General features: G+C 52.8%; 1 protein-coding gene across 1 annotated transcript; it reads right to left on the bottom strand.

The window, feature by feature from the left end:
• Window positions 1-1550: 1550 nt before the first annotated feature.
• Window positions 1551-2828, bottom strand: LOC148050635 (olfactory receptor 14C36-like). Its single transcript, XM_087741143.1, has 2 exons — window positions 2720-2828; window positions 1551-2329 (listed from the first exon to the last, which is right to left on the bottom strand). Exons 1-2 carry the CDS (start codon window positions 2826-2828, stop codon window positions 1551-1553), a joined length of 888 nt encoding a protein of 295 aa, XP_087597269.1.
• Between the last annotated feature and the right edge of the window lie 19955 nt (window positions 2829-22783).

Here is a 22783-nt window from a genome sequence, read left to right as displayed (position 1 = left end):
GATAGGTGAAAGTATATGAAAGACTAGTGAAACTAAATCCACTGTATAAGAGGCAGAATAGTGGTAAGGAAGTTACAGGGGAAGACTGGCGTTTCTTGGAGTATCCCTTTTGAGAGGTCACGGGACTGGCGAAGGTCTTATGTGAGTGAGGACAAGCAAGTGCTGCACCCATCTTTGAAGGCAGCCAGAAGTGCAAGCCAGGGCACCGCAGGCTGTACAAGCTCACTTTGGTGAGGAGGGAGCCACTGAATGCCTCCTCATGGCTGACATGTCTGGACAGCTAAAAGAGAAGAACATGTCCAAAAGCAGTCAGCGTGGACTCCCCAAGGGTAAATCATGCCTCGCCAGCCTGATTGCCTTCGTGGTGAAGTAACTGTGTTGGTGCATGAGGGGAGAAGAGTGGATGTGGTTTACCTCAGCTGCAGCAGGGCTCAATATTCTTCTACTCAAGTTAGGCCATTACAGTCTGGATGGACAGAGAAACAGATGGGCAAAACGCCAGTTGGATGCTGAGGCTGAGAGAGCAGTGGTGATTGTGAAGGAAGTTCAGAAAGATGAAACTTGGAGGGGTGTGTGCCACCAAGTGCATTCATGTTCCCGAGATGTGCTCTGTGCCTTGTGAAAGGTGAAAACTGCCGCCTTCTTCTCGAGGGCAATGTCACTGCTGCTTGCAGAACCCCTTCTGACTGCACAGCTGAGATGCTCTGCAGGCCACCTCCTTTGATAGCACGTAATGAAAGGGACAGGCCAGAAAGCCAAGGAAGCGTGATGGAGCATTTGCAATGAAGCTGGCCACAGTGGGTGAGACCTAAGCCTTCAGCAACTGCCCTTTCATGATGGCAATGCTGTTATGGACGTCAGCTCTGCCACAGAAGCACCCATTGCTTGTCCCTGCCTGCTGGCACAAACTGCCACCCACCAGGACTATATCAAGCTGCCAGTGCTCTCAGGCCACCAACAGAAGGGCTCAGAAGGAGAGAGTGGAAGTGGAAAGTGAGCAGCTCGGAAAGACCAAGTGCTGGTGCTGCCTGGCAGTGCTGCTGTGCCAGGACTCTTTTCCCCTCCACCTCTGCACACAGGCACTGCCCCTGCAGCTCCAGAGAAGGTCTCAATAAAGGACCTTGGACAAACAAGTCACTGAGGGGTCGTTTATTTTGTTTTAAAACACAAAGAGCACGGCTCGTCATTACACAGTCTCTGGGTCACACAGGACGGGTAGATACTGACTTAGGAATGTTACGAGTAATGGCATTTCATTGTGGACAATATGATTAAAACTAACAAAACTTAAAAACTGAACCAGACCAACTGCCAAAGTCAGGCTGATCCTATAGTGCTTTACATTGTGAGTGATATACAGAAGAAAATGGGCAGTTTATTGCTGCTTAAAACCATCCAGTCATCAGCTTCCACACTGCATCCTTGAGCTCCTGGTTCCTCATGCTGTAGATGAGGGGGTTCACTGCTGGAGGCACCACAGAGTACAGAACTGCCACCACCATATCCAGGGATGGAGAGGAGAAGGAGTGTGGCTTCAGGTAGGCAAAAAATTATGTCCTGAGAAACAGGGAGACCACAGCCAGGTGAGGGAGGCATGTGGAAAAGGCTTTGTGGCGTCCCTGCTCAGAGGGGATCCTCAGCACGGCCCTGAGGATCTGCACGTAGGACGCCACAATGAAAACAAAACACCCAAATCCAAAAGAGGCAGTAAACACAAGAAGCCCCACTTCCCTGAGGTAGGCATCTGAGCAGGAGAGCTTGAGGATGCGGGGAATTTCACAGAAGAACTGGTCCAGGACATTGCCTTGGCAGAGGGGTAGGGAAAATGTATTGGCAGTGTGCAGCACAGCATGGAGAAACCCAGTGCCCCAGGCAGCTGCTGCCATGTGGACACAAGCTCTGCTGCCCAGGAGCGTCCCATAGTGCAGGGGTTTGCAGATGGCCACGTAGCAGTCATAGGCCATGATGGCTAGCAGAGAATACTCTGCCAAAAAGAAAAAGGCAAATACAAAGACTTGGGCAGCACACCCTGAGAAAGAGATGGCCCTGGTGTCCCACAGGGCATTGGCCATGGCTTTGGGGAGAGTGGTGGAGATGAAACCAAGGTCTGTGAGGGAGAGGTTGAGGAGGAAGAAGTACATGGGGGTGTGGAGGCGGTGGTCGCAGGCAACGGCAGTGATGATGAGGCCGTTGCCCAGGAGGGCAGCCAGGTAGATGGCCAGGAAGAGCCAGAAGTGCAAGAGCTGCAGCTCCCGCGTGTCTGCCAATGCCAGTAGGAGGAACTGGGAGGAGCTGCCATTGGGCATTTGTTCTCTGTGGCCATGGGGACCTGCCCAAGAAGGAAAACACAATGACAAGTTCGGGGAGACTTCTTAGAGGTAAAGCCCACGCCATTTCTCATCGCAATCCCCCGCCATGAGCTGAATGAGGAATGTTTCAGAAAATTTTTCAACGCTACCAATTGAATGACATGGTGCCTCACAGCTTGGGCACCTAGTTCCCATGAAGACACCTCCAGGAGAGGACCCTGAGCGCTGGTGTCAGAACAGAAGCTGACCTGCAGCCCCACCACAGCCCCACAGAGGAAGAGCACAATAGAAATGTGGGGAAAGAGGGAAGAAAATTGCAAAGCTCCAAAAAAAAAAACAAAGCAAGAACAGAAAGGGAGACGGGAATGCTGTGGAGCCTTCTCCTTACCCTGTTTTGCTCTCCACCTCACTGACACTGACACTGTAGGGCAGTCGCTTTTTCTGTGTTGTTCTGTGTTCATTGTAGGACACGTGCACTTCTACTCGACTGGAGGTCCAGCTGCCAAGGATGTGACTCATGCCCTGGATCCCATGGCCTTGGGGGAACAGGCTTTGCTGGGTGGGAGAGGAGACCCTTTAAATCAGGCTTGGGACTCTAAAACTGAGGCTTTGGACCTTCAAAAGCAGAACTGGGGTCTTAAAAATGATGCTCTGCACCCTTTAAATGCATCCTTGAACCTTAAAAGTGAGGCTTGGAAATATTGCAATGAGGGTGTGGACCCTGAAAAGCTTTCAATCTTAGAATCAAAGTTTTGTACTCTAAAAATGAAGCTTTGGGCCCTAAAAATGAGGCTGTGAGCCTTTAAAAGAGGTGTTTGGACTCTAAAAATGAGGGTTTGGACACTCCAGATGTGGCTTGGGCCCTCAAAACGACTGGCTGGATCCTCAAAATGCCACCTTGGAGCCTGAAACTCAGGCTTTAGAAAGTCAAAATGCGGCTTTCGAGTCTAACAAGGAGACTTTGCAATCTGAAACAGAGTCTTTGGACCGCTAACATGAAGCTTTGAAGTCCAAAATGACGCTCTGGGAGCAAAACTAAGACTTTAGAAAGTAAAAATGAGGCCTTGGACCCTCTAAATGTAGCTTTGGACCCTGAAAAGAGGCTTGGTGCCCTAAAAGTGAGAGTTTAAACCCTAAAAATGAAACTGTGGGCCCCCAAAAAGGCTATGCATAATAAAAGAGAGGTTTGGAACAAAAAAATGATGATCTTGGCCTTCAGAAGGACTCTTTGGGCACTAGAACAGATGGGCTAGATGCTACAAATGACACTTGGGACCCTGCAAATGAGGGGAACCCATTGGTTCCTCTGTGGCCCCAAGAACTGAAGCTTTGGTCCTGAATATAGGGCTTTGGGCACCCCAGTGAAGGCTTTGAGCTGTCAAAGGGGGCTTTGGAGCCTAGAAATGAGAGTTTGGACCATTAAAAGGGGATTTTGGGCCTTAAAAGTGGGGCTTGGAAAATGAAATGGAGGTTTTGAACTCTGAAATGAGACTTTGTGCCCTAAAATGATGCTTTGGTACCACAACCTAAGGCTTTGCACCTTAAAACTGGGGTTTTGGAGGCTCAAAATGAGGCTTGGGACATGAAACAAATGAGGCTTTGTAGCCTAAATGAGGAGTTTGGACCCTCAAATGAGGCTTTGGACCCACCAAATGAGTATTTGGGCTGTCAAAATGACGCTTTGGTCCGTCCAAATTGCAGACTGGATCCTAAAAATGAGGCTTTGGTTCCTGAAAGCGAGGCTTTGGTCCCTGAAAAGGAGGCTTTAGAAGCTAAAACTGAGGGTTTGGGCCCAAAAATGAGCCTTTGGACCCTATAAAGAAGGCTTTGGAGTCTGGGAATGAGGCTTTGGACCTTCAAAGTCAGAACGGGGGACTTAAAAATGATGCTCTGGGCCCTTGAAATGAGTCATTGAATCTTAAAATGGGGCTTGGAAATTGTAAATGAGGGTTTAGACCCTGAAAATGAGGGTTTGGACCATCAAAAGGAGGCTTTCAAGCCTAGAATCAAGGCTTTGTACTCTAAAAATGAAGCTCTGAGCCCTAAAAGAGGGGGTTGAACCCTAAAAATGAGGGTTCGGACACTCAAGATGCGACTTGGGCCCTCAAAACGACTGGCTGCATCCTGAAACTGAGCCTTTGGAGCCTGAAATTGAGGCTTTGGAAAGTCAAAATGTGGCTTTGGAATCTAAAAAGGAGATTTGCAAACTGAAAGGGAGCCTTTGGACCATAAAAATGTGGCTTTGAAACCTAAAAAGAGACTTTGGACCCTAAAATGAGCCTTTGATCCCTAAAAGTGAGGCTTTGGGCCATAGAAATGAGGCTTTGGATTCTAAGGTGAAAATTTGAACCTTAAAAATGAGGCTTTGGGCCTTGAAGTGAGCATTTGGACCATAAAAGGAGGGTTTGGATCCTGAAAAGGGGGCTTTGGGCCCTGAAAAGGAGACTTTGGGCTCTGTAACCAGTTTTGAACCTTAAAACTGTCCCTGCTCATGACGCTCAGGGCAGTTTACAGAGTTATTCATCTGAATGATTCGAGTCCTGTGCCATAGGGAGAACTCCGTCTCTCTCTCCTCCTTCTGCTGTGTTTACGAGATCTCCACTGACGTGGAGATATTGGCCGTTGCCTCATGTTCAGCCCCACGTTGCCTGACAGCATTCAGGGAATCTGCTGACTTTCATGTTCAAATCCAGGCCCACGGAGCTCCATGAGGTGCCAGGGCTACACGAGGTGCCAGGAAACAACGTGATTTATCCTTTGTACAGTCCAACAGAAACAACGTTCTCATGAGAACTTGTTGCTGCACTGTTAGGTGCAGGCAAAGCCAGGCAGGTGGCCTCCTGGCCAGTGGAGAGTGGGAGCTGCCTGCAGGCTCCTCGGTGGCAATGAGCTGCCGAGGTTGTCCTGCGGCCCAGGGATCTGTGCAGCACAGCACAGGCGTGAAGACCACACTGTGCATGCAGCACAGCCCAGCCCAGCAGGACCACTGCCAGGAAGAGCTGTAGGCCCACTGCTTGTCACACAACTGTCACCTGTTTTGATTAAATGAGTAGAATAGCATAGCATAGCATATAAACCAGACCAGAGCAGACCAGAATACTTTAGCTTGAGGGGACCTACAATGATCATCTACTCTGACTGCCTGACCAATTCAGGGCTGACCAAAAGTTAAAGCAAGTTATTAAGGGCATTGTCCAAATGCCTCTTAAACACTGAGAGGCTTGGGGCATCGACCGCCTCTCTAGGAAGCCTGTTGCAGGGTTTGACCACCCTCTCAGTACAGACATGTTTCCTGATATCCAGTCGAAACCTCCTCTGGTGCAGCTTTGAGCCATTCCCACGTGTCCTATCACCGGATCCCAGGGAGAAGAGATCAGCACCTCCCTCTCCACGTCCCCTCCTCAGGCAGCTGGAGAGAGCCACGAGGTCGCCCCTCAGCCGCCTTCTCTCCAAACTAGACAAGCCCAAAGCCCTTAGCTGCTCCTCAGAGGACATGCCTTCCCGCCCTTTCACCAGCTTTGGTGCCCTCCTCTGGATGCATTCAAGGACCTGAACATCCTTCTCCAATGGTGGGGCCCAGCACCGCACACAGTATTCCAGGTGAGGCCTCACCAACGCTGAATGCAGCGGGATTAATCCCCTCTCCTGACCGGCTGGTTTTGCTGTGTTTGATGCACCCCAGAACACGGTTTGCCCTCCCGCCTGCCAGGGCACACTGCTGACTGCTGTGGAGCCTGCTGTCGACCAGCACCCCCAGATCCCTTTCTGCAGGGCCACTCTTTTCCCAATTTATACTTGTGCCCGCTGTTACTGCATCCTGGGTGCAGAATCTGGCATTTTGACTTGTTCCATTTCATCCCATTAATCATAGCCCAATGCTCCAATCTACCTAGATCCCTCTGCAAGGCCTCTTGTCCCTCGAGAGAGTCAACAGCACCTCCCAGTTTGGTATCATCAGCAGCCTTGGTAATGGTGCATTCGACTCCTGCACGCAGATGATCGATAAGCATATTGAACAGAACTGGCCCTAGGCTTGAGCCCTGAGGAAGACCGCTGGGGACTGGTCGCCAGCCAGATGCAGCCCCATTCACTGCGACCCTTCAGCCAGTTCTTCACCCAGCGCACCGTGAACCCGCTCATCCCCCAGTTGGACAACTTGTCCAGAAGGATGCTGTGAGGGACAGTACCAAAAGCCTTACTAAAATCCGGGAAATCTACACCCACCACCTTTCCTTTCATCCACTAGGATGGTGACCTTATCCCAGAAGGATATCAAATGAGTTCAACGGGACTTGTATTTAACATGGGTTCACAAAGGGGAAGGGAAAGTCCAGAGGTCCCTTCCAACCTCAACATTTCTGTCATTCTGTGAGGAGAAAGGAGAAAACTCCTGGGGGCTTGTGGCAGGCCTGGGAGGGAGCTGAGGTCCCTTCCAGCCCCAGCACTACAAATCCAGCATGAGATGCCCCCATTGACTCAGCTGATTGCCTTTCCTCAGCATGGCTAAAGGAGATGCCTCCCTGGCAGTCTCCAGGTGTCCTGCCTCATGATGGGCCAAGGAGAAGGGGGATTCTCAGACCTAACTGTGTCTGGGAGAGGAGAAAGGCCACTGCTGCAAAGAAACCTCTCTGCAGAGGTGAGACAGGCAACATCGGTCTCTTCCCAAGCAGGTTCCTGGGGAGCCCCAGGGACACCTGGAGGGAGCGCCGAGCGGGGTGGGGGGCAGAGAAAGTGACGTCTTGGGCAGGTGCCCTCCTCCGGGGCTGAGACAGGCTCCTGGGGTGGAGGGAGCTCCTGGGAAGCAGGCAGCAGTGCAGAGAGACAGCTCTGCCAAGGAGCAACTCCTCTGCCAAGCGCAGCAGGGCTCTGGGCAAAGGAGTAGGGCAGAGCGAGATTAAAGGCAGGCTGGAGTGGGAGGAGAGAGGAGAGCTGCAAGGGAAGAAACCTTTCCAGCCCTTGACACGGGAAGTCTCTTGGTGCAGGGCAATGCAGCTGCCGTTGCGGGAAGGGTCTCCGAAAGCGTTCATAGCCTCCGGGGTCTGTCAGGAGGCCTCCCAGCCCAGGGGCTCATGTTAGACAAGGGGGAAGGGGTGAAGGCAGGGTGTGCAGCCAGAGCTGCCCAGGGCATTTCAGAGGGGGCTTTTGCAGAGGAAGAGCAAGGCAGGGGATACCTTACAGCTAAAGAGCTTTCCTGAGGCTGTGCTTCCAGTTTCCTGCTGTTTCAGGACAAAGGGAAAAGGTGCTGCTGCGTTTGGCGAGGGAGCCTGAGAGTCCTGAGCTGCCACGCTGAGAGATCAGTAGGTCTGGTAGGAGCCAAGGCAACTGCTTCCATCCACTCCTCTACCTCCAGAGAGCACCAGCATCACCTTTGCTGGCCTCAGCAGGGTTTGTCTGGCCTGCTCCTTACTGCCTGCAAGCGGGGAGTACCTCTAGAGAGTGCCTGAAACAGGGAGGTTTCTTCAGGTCAGAGCTGAGCAGACAGTAGTGGGTGATGGGGTCTGTGATCCCTGACAGGGAAAAACTGGAGGGCAGAGAAATAGTTCCCGGCAGGGATAGCTCCAGGCAGCAGAGACATGGGCAGAGAGCTCTAGGAAACTCCAACCCCAAATGGCATGGGAGGGAGAATTTGGGAAGCTCCCTGTCATGCCCTCCAATGCAGACACCTTCCTCTGCGCAAGACCCCTGCTCTCGTCTCCCACCCAGCACAGCCTCTGCCCTCAAGGCTGTGTGGTCCAGGGCAGGAGTTGCCTCCTCTGCAGCCAGAGCTCTGGCACAGCAGAGGGGCATCTCTCCTGACACGTGGCCGCTTCCCTCTGCAGGGCAAAGGGGCTGAGAGCGACTGCCCTGCGCTTTTGCTAACTGGGAGGTGCTGTGCTCTGCTGGGTAAGGAGAAGGCTTTCCTGAGTGCCCGGACGCCTCTCCTCTCCTTGCTTCCCTTAGGAGGAGAGTCACAGAGTTCTTCTTTGTTCCTGCCCCTGCTTGTGCTGCTCTTCTTCCTGCTCGTGGGGTCCCTGGCAGTAACGGTGGTGGTGTGGGGCAAGGGGTGGGGCTGTGGAGTGCCTGCTCTGGCCCTGACCTGGAGGGCGCTGCCCTGGAGGTGTTTCCATGGGACCAAGGTGCCCAAGCCCTCTCTTCATTTTCCAGGCTCCAGACACTGCACTCAGTGCTTGGGCAATGAGGCACTGCTTCCCTTAGCAGACAGCACCTTAAGACGCCTGATTATGCTGGACAGGGAGTCCTGCGGGGCTGTGAGCATCCCTCCAGAAGGGCACAGCTCTCCTGTAGGACCTTGGAGATGTCTGAGAGCACCCGATCTGCCCATGCCATTCAGCATCCTTGCCCTGTGCTCTTCCTCATACTCCGCAGAGCTGTGCTGGAAAGGAGAGGTGTTTTGAACTCTGCACCTGGAACAGGACCCCTCTGCTCCCAGGACACTCCAGTGTCTTTTGCAGAGCAACCTCTGGGTGCAGTCGTCCTGCAGCTGAGAGCGGTGCAAGCCCAGAGCAGCTGGGCACCAGGCTGATGGACAGAGCAGCCCTCCTGCATGGGAGCACTGACGCAGGTTTGCACTGAGAGCAACGGGGCAACGGGGGAATGTGACCCTTTCCAAGACCATTTCCCAAGTGGGATGGGCGTGTCTGCATACTAAAACACAGTGTACCGAGACACAATTGCTGCACCTCATCTCCCACCTTCCTCTGGGGAAGAAAGCGTCCTTCTGGGCTTTTTGCCCTCCGCTCTAGTGCAGCACAGGGAACTCCTCCCCAGGAAGCCTCCCTCCAAACACCCTGGGCTGTTGCTGCCTCCATGGGTCCTTGCTGGAAAGCAGGGCTGACCCTTCCGGAGCCCCTGGGGAGAGGGCACGGCTCTGCACAGCACACTCAGCCAGCACAAACCAGAGCTGAAGCCTCGGAGCTGTGTAACAGCCCCCCAGGAAAGAAAAACACCCTTAGGTATTGCACAATGAATGAATGAAATTTGGCTCAGAGAAGCTTCTCTGAATTTTTCTCTTTTCTCTCCTTTGGCAGTTTCCATGCCCAGAAGCAGCAGCTGTCCAATGGCAGCTCCACGAACGAGTTCCTCCTCCTGACACTTACAGACACACAGGAGCTGCAGGTCTTACCCTTCTGGCTCTTCCTGGCCATCTACCTGGCTGCCCTCCTGGGCAACGGCCTCATCATCACCGCCATAGCCTGGGACCACCACCTCCACACCCCCATGTACTTCTTCCTCCTCAACCTCTCCCTCCTCGACCTGGGCTCCATCTCCACCACTCTCCCCAAAGCCATGGCCAATGCCCTGTGGGCCCACCAGGGCCATCTCCTACTTGGGATGTGCTGCACAGCACTTTTTCTTTCTCTTCTTGTTTGGAGGAGAGTATTTTCTTCTCACTGTCATGGCCTATGACCGCTACGTGGCCATCTGCAAACCCCTGCACTACGGGACCCTCCTGGGCAGCAGAGCTTGTGTCCACATGGCAGCAGCTGCCTGGGGCACTGGGTTTCTCCATGCTGTGCTGCACACGGCCAACACATTTTCCCTACCTCTCTGCCAAGGCAATGTCCTGGACCAGTTCTTCTGTGAAATCCCCCAGATCCTCAAGCTCTCTTGCTCAGATGCCTACCTCAGGGAAGTGGGGCTTATTGTGGTTAGTGTCTGTTTCGCATTTGGGTGTTTTGTTTTCCTTGTGTTGTCCTATGTGCAGATCCTCAGGGCCGTGCTGAGGATCCCCTCTGAGCAGGGACGGCACAAAGCCTTTTCCACGTGCCTCCCTCACCTGGCCGTGGTCTCCCTGTATGTCAGCACTGCCATGTCTGCCTACCTCAAGCCCTCCTCCATCTCCTCTCCAGTTCTAAATCTGGTGGTGGCAGTTCTGTATTCAGTGGTGCCTCCAGCAGTGAACCCCCTCATCTACAGCATGAGGAACAAGGAGCTGAAGGGTTCCGTGAAGAAACTTTTGACTGGATGCTGTTAATCGGCAAGAAACTGCCCATCTTCTTTGGCAAATCTCATTGCACTTGTAATGTAACTCATTATAGGCTGAGACTTTCTTGGGTAGTTTGGTTTTGGCTTTTCTTAGTTGTAGTAATGCTGTCCACAAACAAAGTGCTTGTCTTCATCTGTTTCAATATCCACCTGTTTTTTGTGATCCAGACTGTGTAAATGAGGAGCCGTGCTCTCTGTGTGTTTAAACAAAATAAAGGACCCTTCAGCACCTTGTTTATCTGAGATCCTTCCCCTCAGACCTTTGTAAAGCTGCAGGTGGAGTACCTTGGTGCAGAGGTGGAGAACCTTGGTGCAGAGGTGGAGAGGAAAAACAGCCCTGGCACAGCAGCACTGCCAGGGAGCACCAGTTCTTGGTCTTTCCCAAGCTGCTCTCTTTCCACTTCCACACTCTCCTTCTCAGCCCTTGTGTTGCTGCACGGTCGGAGTGCTCTGGCAGCTTGGTCACAGTCCTGTGGTGCGGCAGTCCTGTGACCGCAGGCACGGACAGGCAATGGGCACCTCTGTGACAGAGCTGGCCTCCATAATAGCATTTCAGATTCGCTATTAGGAAAAATTTCTTCACGGAGAGAGTGGATAGGCATTGGAACAGACTGCCCAGGGAAGTGGTACAATCACAGTCCTGGAAGTATTCAGAAAACCTGTGGATATGGATATGGTGCTTAAGGACATGGCTTAGAGGTGGACCAGGCAGTTAGGTTAAGAGGCTGGACTCGATGATCTCAGAGGTCCTTTCCAACCTGAACGCTTCTATGATTCTATGAAAAAGGATCTTCTGAGGGCAGTGCCTGAAGGCTTAGGTCTTCTTTCAAAGTGGCTCGAGAGAACATGCCCAGAGAAGTGCCCAGGAGAGGAAAACCCTTGTGAACAGCTCAAGTGTGTGAGTGTGCAGCTTTGGGGCACACAGCAGTGTCATGGACGCTCATGGGAGACTTCAGTCGTTGGCACCCAAGAATGTCTCCTCGCACAGCCAGGCCACCTGGGAGAGACGTGAAGGACCAGCAGAGCAGGCTCTGGTCTGTGCCCGTGTGTGCTGGACACCCCATCCAAAACACACACCATACTGGCTGCTATGAAGAAAATTAACCCTATCCCAGCCACAGCCAGTACACCGAAGCTCCCCTCCCATGGCATTCCTGGTAGCATTTCCGTCTCACTCCCTGCCCAGAGCAGACCAACCGCCTGCAATACAAATGGGGTCACCAAATGAACTCCTCCCGAGCCTTGCACAAGCAGGCAAAGAGCAAAGTGGTGCCTCAGGGAGGTCCTCCCCTCACACATCTTGATGTGCTTCCTCAGCCGGTGTTTTTTGGATCCATGGATAGTGAATGGTGAAACATGGTCATCCCCTGAGGATGAGATGGAAAGCCTTGAGTGCTTCTGTACTTAATAAATACTGCTTGTTGTTGTTATGCTAACAAATCTAAACCAATTGAGTACGGTGTAAATATCATTCGAGAACATGCCCATACCATTCCCACGAGGAACCAGGAGCTCAAGGATGCCCTATGGAAACTGGCCCAGTAGATGTTGATTCACCGAAAACAACTTGCCTCCCCCTCTCTGCACATTTCCCAGAGTTTATCTTATGGCCGGAGTCTATTGCTTTTCCCTTATGATAATCATACATCTAGATATTTTTTCTGGGTTTATTTATACTGCTTCATTCAAGGCTTGATCCTGTTGTGTCTTACCCTTGCACAACACGGTGTCAAATGTGACCTGTCCAATAGCAGCTCTTCAATAAAACAGAATCTCCCAGGTCCAGAGACTGAAGGCTGGGCTCTTCCTCCAAAGCTGCTGCCAAGAAAATGTCCAAGGAATTAGTCCTTTAAAGAGTCTGTTCTTCTTGTGTTCTCAATGTTTTGGGGTTAGGTTCATGGTACTATTGGGTTCCACTGGACCAAATGCTCTGGATTTAAACGCTCTCTTCTTGGTGTCCAGGGGCAGGGCAGATGGTCCATGAGCTCCCCATTATCTCCTTAGGTTTCTTCATGTGTGACAGGAGTGATGGCATATACCAGACTCCCTGGAAATGAATTTGGAGGGGTGAGGAGAGGAGAGGATGGGGACTCCCCACGTGCCCTGGGGTTGGAATGAATGGAGGCTCAGAAGGTGAAACACCCTCAGTGGTGAAGTCCCACAAAATTACAGCACTAAATTGAGGTAGGCACAAACAAGGACTGTGCAATGGGAGTCAGTGGGAACCCAGCAGGCAGAGGGAAGGGAGACTGCAGAGATGTGGGAGCTCCCTGAGGAGCCCCAGGACTCTCATGCTGTCCTGGTCAGTGGGGCCGATGGAGGCAGAGAAGGGGGCAAATGCAGGCGGAGTTGGGGATAACCTATAATATGAATGCAGCAGAGCTGGAGATTGACTGGCTTCTGTTTCCTCGTGCCCTTGGGGCCAGCATCAGCCCTGGGGCTGGTGGGGAGGCTGAGCCCCCTCTCTGACCCCCAGCAGCTGCTCGTCCCTTCAGAGGGGCTGGGGCTGTGGTTGAGTGCCCAGAGCTCTGCAGCAGCCTGCAGCAGACACTACCATGGGGTCAGGGAGGTGGAGAGATCTGGGCAGGGGCTGGGCTGGGCCGCAAAAGGCCTGGAAGAGGGAATGCAACTGCACAGGTAATCTGTGTGAGTGTGCAGGCTGGGGGTGCTCACGGTGCAGAGCCAGGCATGATGGTGAAGGAAGCAAGGCACCAAAGGTGCACAAGAGAGGGGCCTGGTCTGTTCCATATTCCCTTGGCATCCCGAGGAAGCAGCCTCAGGGAAATTGTCCCAGACCCATCCCCCACACCGGCCATTTCCATCTCTGCCATAGGCCATGGGTCAAGATAAAGACAGGGAGATCGCTTACTGATTCCTGTCACAGGCAAAGAAGACATGACATTTATTGCCAATTAAAAGAATGTGGATAGTGAGAAACGATTACAAGAGTATTAAAGACCATTTCCCCACCCCAATCCTTTTTCCCAGGCCCAGATTACTCCTTCATTCCCAGTTCTTCTACCCACCCCAGCCTTGAGAGGCGCAGGGGGGTGGGAAATGGGGGGGTTCAGTTAGTACATAACAGTTCACCTCTGTCACTCCTTCCTCCCATACTTCTCCCCTGCTCCAGCGTGGGTCCTCTCCACAGGATCCCGCTCTATTTGCAGTCAAGGCTATGTGTTGTTCACTTCTTTCTCTCTTACTTTTCTCCTTTCTACTCACAGAATGACAGAAATGTGGAGGTTGGAAGGGACCTCTGGACTCTCCCTTCCCCTTTGTGAACCCATGTTAAATACAAGTCCCGTTGAACTCATTTGATATCCTTCTGGGATAAGGTCACCATCCTAGTGGATGAAAGGAAGGTGGTGGGTGTAGATTTCCCGGATTTTAGTAAGGCTTTTGGTACTGTCCCTCACAGCATCCTTCTGGACAAGTTGTCCAACTGGGGGATGAGAGGGTTCATGGTGCACTGGGTGAAGAACTGGCTGAAGGGCAGAGCTCAAAGGGTCGCAGTGAATGGGGCTGCATGTGGCTGGCCACTGGTCCCCAGCGGTGCTCCTCAGGGCTCAATCCTAGGGCCAGTTCTGTTCCATACACTTATCGATGATCTGCATGCAGAAGTAGAATGCACCATTACCAAGTTTGCTGATGATAATGATTCCATTTCACAGAATCAGCGGCTGCTTGAGTCTGGCCGGGAGGTCAGCTGGAGGACAAAGTCACCGGGTCCAACCCCCTGCTCAAGCAGGGCCTCCTGCAGCCGCTTCTCCTTGACCACATCCAGAGGGCTGTGGAACATCGCCAGGGATGGAGACTCCACAGTCTCCCTGGGCAGCCTGTGCCGCTGCTCGTCACCCGCACAGCACCCTTTGCACGTCCCCTTTCTGGTCTGGGCATGAGGTCCCTGTCAGCCCATCTCTGCAGCCTGCCCAGGTCCCTCGGGACAGCAGCACGACCCCCTGGCCTAAGTGCCGCTGCTCCCAGACTGCTGTCATCAGTCAGCTTGCCGAGGGTGCACTCTGCCCCATCCTCCAGAACATTAATTAAGGAAGATGATAAACAGGATCAGACCCAGTCTTGACCCCTGCGAGACACCCCTGGTTACTGGCCTCGCACTAGGCTTGGTGCCACTGAGCAGCACCCTCAGGGCCCGGCCGTTCAGCCCGTTTCAGTCCCACTCGCTGTCGTCTCAGCCAGCGCATTTCTGTTGGAGTGACTTGAACTCCATATTTAAAAAGAAGAGATTGCAAGATGGGCCCAGGCAAGCACACAGCTTTCAAAATCCCAAGACATAAACCTCCCACACTGGGCATTTCCTCCAATTGCCCCAAAACCTACAGAGAAGAAAACACCCCAGGAATTACATATGCAAGGCCAACGAATGTTTTTAATTCTGGCTTTGGCTTTTCTGACTGTGGGTACCGAGTGAGTGTTGTTTTTGCAAGGCGATCCCAAGAGCTGACCAGGGCTTAAAGCTCTTCCTCGAGGGACCTGTGGGCAGGCGGGCTAGCCGGCAGAGCTGTCCGAGTCTCTGGAAGGTCTCTCTGAGCTCTTCCTGGCCAGAGGCAGCACTGGGAGGGGGGACAGGGTGGGCTGCTGGTGCCTTTTGTGCAGCTTGGTCCCTGCTGGGGGCAGTTTTGGTGCTTCCTCGTTTTCTACTCTTCCTTTTTCTACTGCTGCTCCTCTTCTCTGGCACAGCAGAAGAAAGATGCTGTGCTCCTTCTTCAGCCAGGGTCACAATCTGTCCCCGTCATTGCCGCAGCGCCCCGAGTCTTTGTCTGGCATGTATCGCTGGGGCGCTGAAACCCTCCTCCTCCTCTTCCCTGCTGAGGCATCATAATCTGTGGTGTCCAGAAACTGGCTGCAGACATCATAGCCCCGCTGAGGGGATCTGCTCCGCTTTCTCTGCCTCAGCAGGGTTTGGTCCCGAGCAGCCCTGCGTGCAGGAGCCCACTTGGAGCTGGCGTTGGAGGGCCCTGGAACTGTCTCATCCCTTGGGGCTTGGTCACGACATGGAGGACTTGTTCTCCACCTCCTCCTCCCCCTTTCTGAGCTGTGGTAGTCCGTGATCTCCACAAACTGGCTGTGGAGATCATAGCCCTGCTGCAGGGATCTGCTCTGCTCTCTCTGCACTGGCAGGGTTTGCTCCCGAGCAGCACTGGGTGCAGGAGCCGACTGGGAGCTGCTGTTGGAGGGCCCTGCAGCTGTGTCATCCCTGGGAGTGCAGTCACACCTTGGAGGACCAGTTCTCCTCCTCCTCCTCCCTGCTGAGTGGTCATAGTCGGTGGTGTCCACGCACCAGCTGCAGAGATCTTGTCCCCACTGCGGGGATCTGCTCCGGGCCCTCTCCTTGGCACCACTCTTCTGGCAGTGGGAAGAAGGGCTGAATCCATGCTCCTCTTTGTTGCTGTCTTCTCGCACGGTGTGCAGCACACGCTCACGTGGTTGAGAGCAGAGCGGGCACGCAGCTTTCCTTCTGGACACCAGCCTTATGCAGCCACAGAAGAAGCGATGCAAGCAGGAGCCAATGTAGGAGGCAATGTTGAGCCTGCCTGGCCAGATGAAGCCCGTCCAGCCTGCAGATGCCTCCCGTGCAGCTGCCCAGGTGAGCTGGCTCTTGCTGGCTGTTGCAGAGGAGCTGCTGTCCTCTGCAGAGTCCTCCATGCCCAGCGCCACGTCCTGCAAAGAGAGCTGTGAAAAGGTCCTGCCCTTTTGTCCTGAAAGGACCAGAAGAGTGAGGCGAGCCCAGAAGCTGTGGGAGGGGACAGCTAAGGGCCTCCCCAAGGCTCTCCTGGAGGGCTGCAAAGGCAGAAGGGCCAACGGCAGACAAGTGGGATGCTTTGAGAGGGAGCAGTGTTGGGGCTGTGAAGAAAGCTGCAGTGTGGGAGGGAAAAGAGAGCAATGCCAAGATCCCAGAAAGAAATCCACTGTCCACCTGCTGCCCTGACCCACCTCCCCATAGTTACCTTAGTCCGACGAGGCAGACCCTGTGGTCCCACAGAGCACGCCTGTTTGCTGTCGGCCCCCCGCTGACTGAGGAAGGGACGGGCATATGATGGTGCTGGTGAGGAAGAAGCCCTTTCTCCAGTTTTCAAATCAGTGCACCTGGAGAAACAAAGAGTGATCTCCATTTAGGTCTGTTCTTGCAGCCTCCTCTGGGGTTCAGTCATTTTCTTGGAGCGGTTTCCACAACAGAGAGAAGATATAAGCGAGACTAGAAATGAGAAATTCGATTGGGGTCTTCCCACCAGGTCTACACCTGTCAGAGCAAGTCCTTGTCTTTATCCCCCCTACGGCCTCCATTTCATAGAATCACAGAATCACAGAATGGTTGGGGTTGGAAGGGACCTTAAAGATGATCTAGTTGCAAGTCCCATGCCATGGGCAGGCAAAGAGTCCCTCCCCATCTTTCCTGGAGGCCCCCTTTAAGTACTCTTCTCTACATTAGCCAGCTTCAGAGAGCAGACAAGGAGCAGTTTACAGCAGGGCAGGAGCCAAAAGCCCGGCAAGGAAAGGTAAGGACGGAGGTGGGGTAGTTCAGACTTGACAGCACTGAATGATGCAGGTAGGAACTGTCTCCTAGGACCAAAAGAGAAACACTCAGGAGGATGAGAAGAAAAAGAGCAAAGCCAGGAGAAGGAAACGTATTCGGAACACATTTTAATACTGGTTATTACCTGACATAAAAGAGTAGATAGGCTTGCTGCCTGAGAACTGTGTTGATGTCAGAACCCTCCATCAGACGCATCGTTCATCGTTCATCAGCCTGTTCCCAGCTTTGGCTGCCACATTTGTGTTGCTGAGGGTTTCTCTTCCACTCTTCCCAGGTACAGGACTGTGTCCGTGAGGCTCGTGGACCAAAGCACCTGGTCTCTTATAGGTTCATTTCCAATGAATTTTATCTTCCCCCCAAGATACAGCCACAGGTTGACTCTGAAATGGTGCTCCTTGTCCCTCCGTTTTGTTCCCTGGTGAAAGGCGGCAACCCCTATGAAAGGCGCCACCACCTTGCGGTTCCCAACGGGAACCACCGCCCCGGAACCGGCATCCCCACCCCGGCCTGGCACCAACACCCCTGGTATCTCTGCCCTGTCCTGCTCCTGACAGCCCCACTGCTGGCATCCCCACCGCAGGCTGGAGAAAATGGCCCCAGGAACAGCATCCCCACGCCACACTGCTACCATCGCCCCCAGTACCTGCATCTCCCACCACACTACGAGCAACCCCCACAAGTACCTCCCAGGGACCCCCACAGAGGGACACCCCAGGGGCTCTCTTAGGAAAATCTCATGCCCTAACTATTGCAGCAATTAGTCATGAGAGTATGAAATTGGATCAAGCTCCTGAAGATAGACAGATATACATCTAGTTGACGTTGTATAGTGCACAGTCATGGTTCAGTCAGCAGGACTAAAGGCCCCCAGCTCACTGCAAGGAGGAGAAGGACAGCCCCCACCCTGAAGAAGAAAGGATGCCCCTGGATGACCCAGCTCACGTCAGCATCCCAGCCCCTCCGACACCTCTGTGAAACCCTCCCCTTATCTGCCATCAGAGATCAGGATCTGCAGCCAGACCAACTCCAGGGATGCCAAGATCAACAAAGAAGCAGATGGATGATGACGCCACAGAATTGGAGTTGCTTTGCAGAACAGCAGCCTGTGTGTGTGTTAAGCAGAGACTAGTCAAATTGCATTGGACCTGAATGCTTGAAAAGCATAAGAAGCATCTGTAAAACCGCATTTGTGGTGCCGCAGTTTGAATGGGACGGCTCATGCGCACAAATGCAAGAATTCCTCTTGTTATGCTATACTCTGCGTCCCAGCTTCTCTCCTCGTCAGCATAGCCCACTTGCCAAATTCTCGTGACAGCTCCCCATCATGGCTGAACGGTAACGGTACCGGCACCGGTTCCACCACAGTTGGGAGCAGCAGTTGCCCCCCAATGCACAGAGGGGAGGACAAAAACAACCCAAAAGTGCCCTAACCCCCCACGCCCCAATCCCAACCACTAGGGCAGGATGGGACAGCACAGGCATGTTGGCATCACAGGGCCACTGGTGCTGGCCCCATCCCTTCCCCGTGGACAGGCAATTCGCCTCCCCCAAAACATCATGCTTGGGATGGGAGACCACTGGGATAGCAAACCACCATTGGGATGGGAAATCATCACTGGGACGGGGAACCATCGTGGGGCTGGGAAACCAACACTGAGGGCAGGAACTCATCAGCAGGATGGAAAATCATGGAGGTGGGAAGTTGTCGTGGTATGAAAAATCAAAGCATTGCAAGGCTGGCTGAAGCAGGTGCTGGCAGAATGATCACCATGGGGACGGACCCCTCAGAATGCTGTTTGCCCCAAACCAACCCCACACTGCCCAACTGCCATGGCAGGTAGAGCAGCAGGCTCACGCTCCTCCTGGTGCTCCTGCCCTCCGGGTAACCCCCCAACCACCTCTGCCCACCAGCATCTCAGGATGGGGGTCTGGGTCTCTGTGGAGAGGCTGAAGGACCTGGACTTCTTTCTCCTGGTGAAGTGGAGGCTCAGGGCACTATAGTAGTAGCGTGCAACTGCTTGAAGAGCAGCTTCAGAGGTGATGGAGCTTTTCCTGGTAGTGGGAAGAGAAGGAAGCCTCCACAAAGTGCAGCTTGGAAGGTTCAGACTGGATGTGAGGAAAAAGAAATGTCACTGAAAGGGTAGCCTTGTGGTGCAAGAGGGACCCAGAGGGAGTCTGGATCAGCCCATGGCTTTGTGTTTCAAGGGAAAGCCAGCAAGGGTGGAGAGCCATCAGTGAAGCTATAGAAATGCTGGGCTGAGAGCTAGGTGGGAAGGCAAGATGGATGTCAAGAGCCTGAAGGGAAAGAGGTGCAGGCATGGGACAGCGTAGGACAGCCTGCAGCAGAGATGGCCAAGGGCTCTAGCAAGGCTGAAAGGCCCAACAGGACCGAGGTCTTTGTCCTCTTGGCTCTGGCAGCTGCCTCTGGCACCGAGGCCTACCAGGCAAAACTTGTTTTGAGGCTCTGGCCTTTGTTTCTCCTCAGCCCTGCCTGGGGAGGCCGGGAGGTGGTGTACAGTTTTCCTACACTTGGCATTGCTCACCCTCACACCCCACTGCCCCCAGGAAGAGCCCTGAGCCATGCGGGAGGGACAGGATCTGCCTTCCCAGGGCCTGCGGATGAGGGCTTGGCCTTTCTGCTTCACAGAAGAAACCAAAGGGTTTGCTCAGCATTACAGCTGCCTGCACAGAGCCTTTGCCTACCTGCAATCATGGCCTCCAATTACCTGCTCTAAAGAGTCCCTGGGGAGGCTTTGTCAGTAATGGTCCTCATGGGGCCCATTAATGCTTCCAGATACTTTGGGTTCAGCTTCTGACTTGGACTTCTTGAGCAGTTTGTTCAATCTCCTCTCGGTATCTGAGGTTCAAGGCCTCAGGCCCAAATACACCATGGGGCTCATTAAAATACAGAAAGCCCTAACGAGCCCTGTCTCTTCCTGTGATTTTCTCCAAGTCTTCACGACTTGTACAGCTCATTAGAGAGGTTTCCTAGGGTAGTTAAGGCGAAAGATTTCAAAGTGCATCTAATAAAAATGAATTTTGTTTTAAAGGATATTTTTTATTAATTCTGAGGTTAAAGAAGAGGTGAGAGTCCGCTCGGGAGGTCTGGACAGGTAGGAAAAGCAGTCCCTTGAGGTCTGACACTGTATGGACAACTTTGCTCCTCACCTCCCAAACGTCCCCTTTTCTGTCATTGGCCACCTGGGACTTGCATCACTGTTCCTTGCATCAGACTTCTGCACTCATCTCCGTAGCTGGATGCTACAGGTCCTCTGCACCATCTCCCACCTGCTCTCCTTCGAGAACTGGCTGCACACAGGCACAGGAGAATTTTTCCTATTTGCAAGTAAAGAAAAGCCGGATAAAGTTTCACAAACAATAAAACACACTCTGTATCCATCTGCTAAGTACAAGCTGCCTCTAAGGAGGTTGCCTTTCTACAAGGGATAATCTTATGAGAAATGTTTTAGATAGATAGGTGCAAACAGATAGATAGGAAAACAACTAAAGTGTTGGTTAAAGAGACAATTAGACTACTGAGAGACAGGCAAGCTTTGAACTCCCTGAGGCTTAAGGCAGTCGCATTGGTGAGAGGTATCTGAATGAACAAAGATTAAGGGGAGGAGAAAACGGGAGAAAAATGGCAAGGGCCTTTGCCTAGGCAGTCTGCATCCGCAAAGATGATTTTAGAAATGGCCACTGTATCAGGATAGGTGAAAGTATATGAAAGACTAGTGAAACTAAATCCACTGTATAAGAGGCAGAATAGTGGTAAGGAAGTTACAGGGGAAGACTGGCATTTCTTGGAGTATCCCTTTTGAGAGGTCACGGGACTGGCGAAGATCTTATGTGAGTGAGGACAAGCAAGTGCTGCACCCATCTTTGAAGGCAGCCAGAAGTGCAAGCCAGGGCACCGCAGGCTGTACAAGCTCACTTTGGTGAGGAGGGAGCCACTGAATGCCTCCTCATGGCTGACATGTCTGGACAGCTAAAAGAGAAGAACATGTCCAAAAGCAGTTGGCATGGACTCCCCAAGGGTAAATCATGCCTCGCCAGCCTGATTGCCTTCTGACTGCACAGCTGAGATGCTCTGCAGGCCACCTCCTTTGATAGCACGTAATGAAAGGGACAGGCCAGAAAGCCAAGGAAGCGTGATGGAGCATTTGCAATGAAGCTGGCCACAGTGGGTGAGACCTAGAGCCTTCAGCAACTGCCCTTTCATGATGGCAATGCTGTTATGGATGTCAGCTCTGCCACAGAAGCACCCATTGCTTGTCCCTGCCTGCTGGCACAAACTGCCACCCACCAGGACTACATCAAGCTGCCAGTGCTCTCAGGCCTTACACCAACAGAAGGGCTCAGAAGGAGAGAGTGGAAGTGGAAAGTGAGCAGCTCGGAAAGACCAAGTGCTGGTGCTGCCTGGCAGTGCTGCTGTGCCAGGACTCTTTTCCCCTCCACCTCTGCACACAGGCACTGCCCCTGCAGCTCCAGAGAAGGTCTCAATAAAGGACCTTGGACAAACAAGTCACTGAGGGGTCGTTTATTTTGTTTTAAAGCACAGAGAGCACGGCTCATCATTACACAGTCTCTGGGTCACACAGGACAGGTAGATACTGACTTAGGAATGTTACGAGTAATGGCATTTCATTGCGGACAATATGATTAAAACTAACAAAAGTTAAAAACTGAACCAGACCAACTGCCAAAGTCAGGCTGATCCTATAGTGCTTTACATTGTGAGTGATATACAGAAGAAAATGGGCAGTTTATTGCTGCTTAAAACCATCCAGTCATCAGCTTCCACACTGCATCCTTGAGCTCCTGGTTCCTCATGCTGTAGATGAGGGGGTTCACTGCTGGAGGCACCACTGCGTACAGAACTGCCACCACCATATCCAGGGATGGAGAGGAGAAGGAGTGTGGCTTCAGGTAGGCAAAAAATTATGTCCTGAGAAACAGGGAGACCACAGCCAGGTGAGGGAGGCATGTGGAAAAGGCTTTGTGCCGTCCCTGCTCAGAGGGGATCCTCAGCACGGCCCTGAGGATCTGCACGTAGGACGCCACAATGAAAACAAAACACCCAAATCCAAAAGAGGCAGTAAACACAAGAAGTCCAACCTCCCTGTGGTAGGCATCTGAGCAGGAGAGCTTGAGGATGTGGGGAATTTCACAGAAGAACTTGTCCAGGACATTGCCTTGGCAGAGGGGTAGTGAAAATGTATTAGCAGTGTGCAGCACAGCATGGAGAAACCCAGTGCCCCAGGCAGCTGCTGCCATGTGGACACAAGCTCTGCTGCCCAGGAGGGTCCCATAGTGCAGAGGTTTGCAGATGGCCACGTAGCGGTCATAGGCCATGATGGCTAGCAGAGAATACTCTGTCAAAAAGAAAAAGACAAATACAAAGACTTGGGCAGCACACCCTGAGAAAGAGATGGCCCTGGTGTCCCACAGGGCATTGGCCATGGCTTTGGGGAGAGTGGTGGAGATGAAACCAAGGTCTGTGAGGGAGAGGTTGAGGAGGAAGAAGTACATGGGGGTGTGGAGGCGGTGGTCGCAGGCAACGGCAGTGATGATGAGGCCGTTGCCCAGGAGGGCAGCCAGGTAGATGGCCAGGAAGAGCCAGAAGTGCAAGAGCTGCAGCTCCCGCGTGTCTGCCAATGCCAGTAGGAGGAACTGGGTGATGGAGCTGCCATTGGACATTTGTTCTCTGTGGGCATGGGGACCTGTCCAAGAAGGAAAACACAATGACAAGTTAGGGGAGACTTCTTAGAGGTAAAGCCCACGCCATTTCTCATCGCAATCCCCCTCCCTGAGCTGAATGAGGAATGTTTCAGAAAATTTTTCAACGCTACCAATTGAATGACATGGTGCCTCACAGCTTGGGCACCTAGTTCCCATGAAGACACCTCCAGGAGAGGACCCTGAGCGCTGGTGT

The sequence above is a fragment of the Nipponia nippon genome, unplaced genomic scaffold, assembly GCF_047370975.1.
Source record: "Nipponia nippon isolate SJK-2023a ecotype South Korea unplaced genomic scaffold, ASM4737097v1 scaffold_78, whole genome shotgun sequence".
NCBI lineage: Eukaryota > Metazoa > Chordata > Aves > Pelecaniformes > Threskiornithidae > Nipponia > Nipponia nippon.
This window is presented reverse-complemented; position numbering and strand designations above follow the sequence as displayed.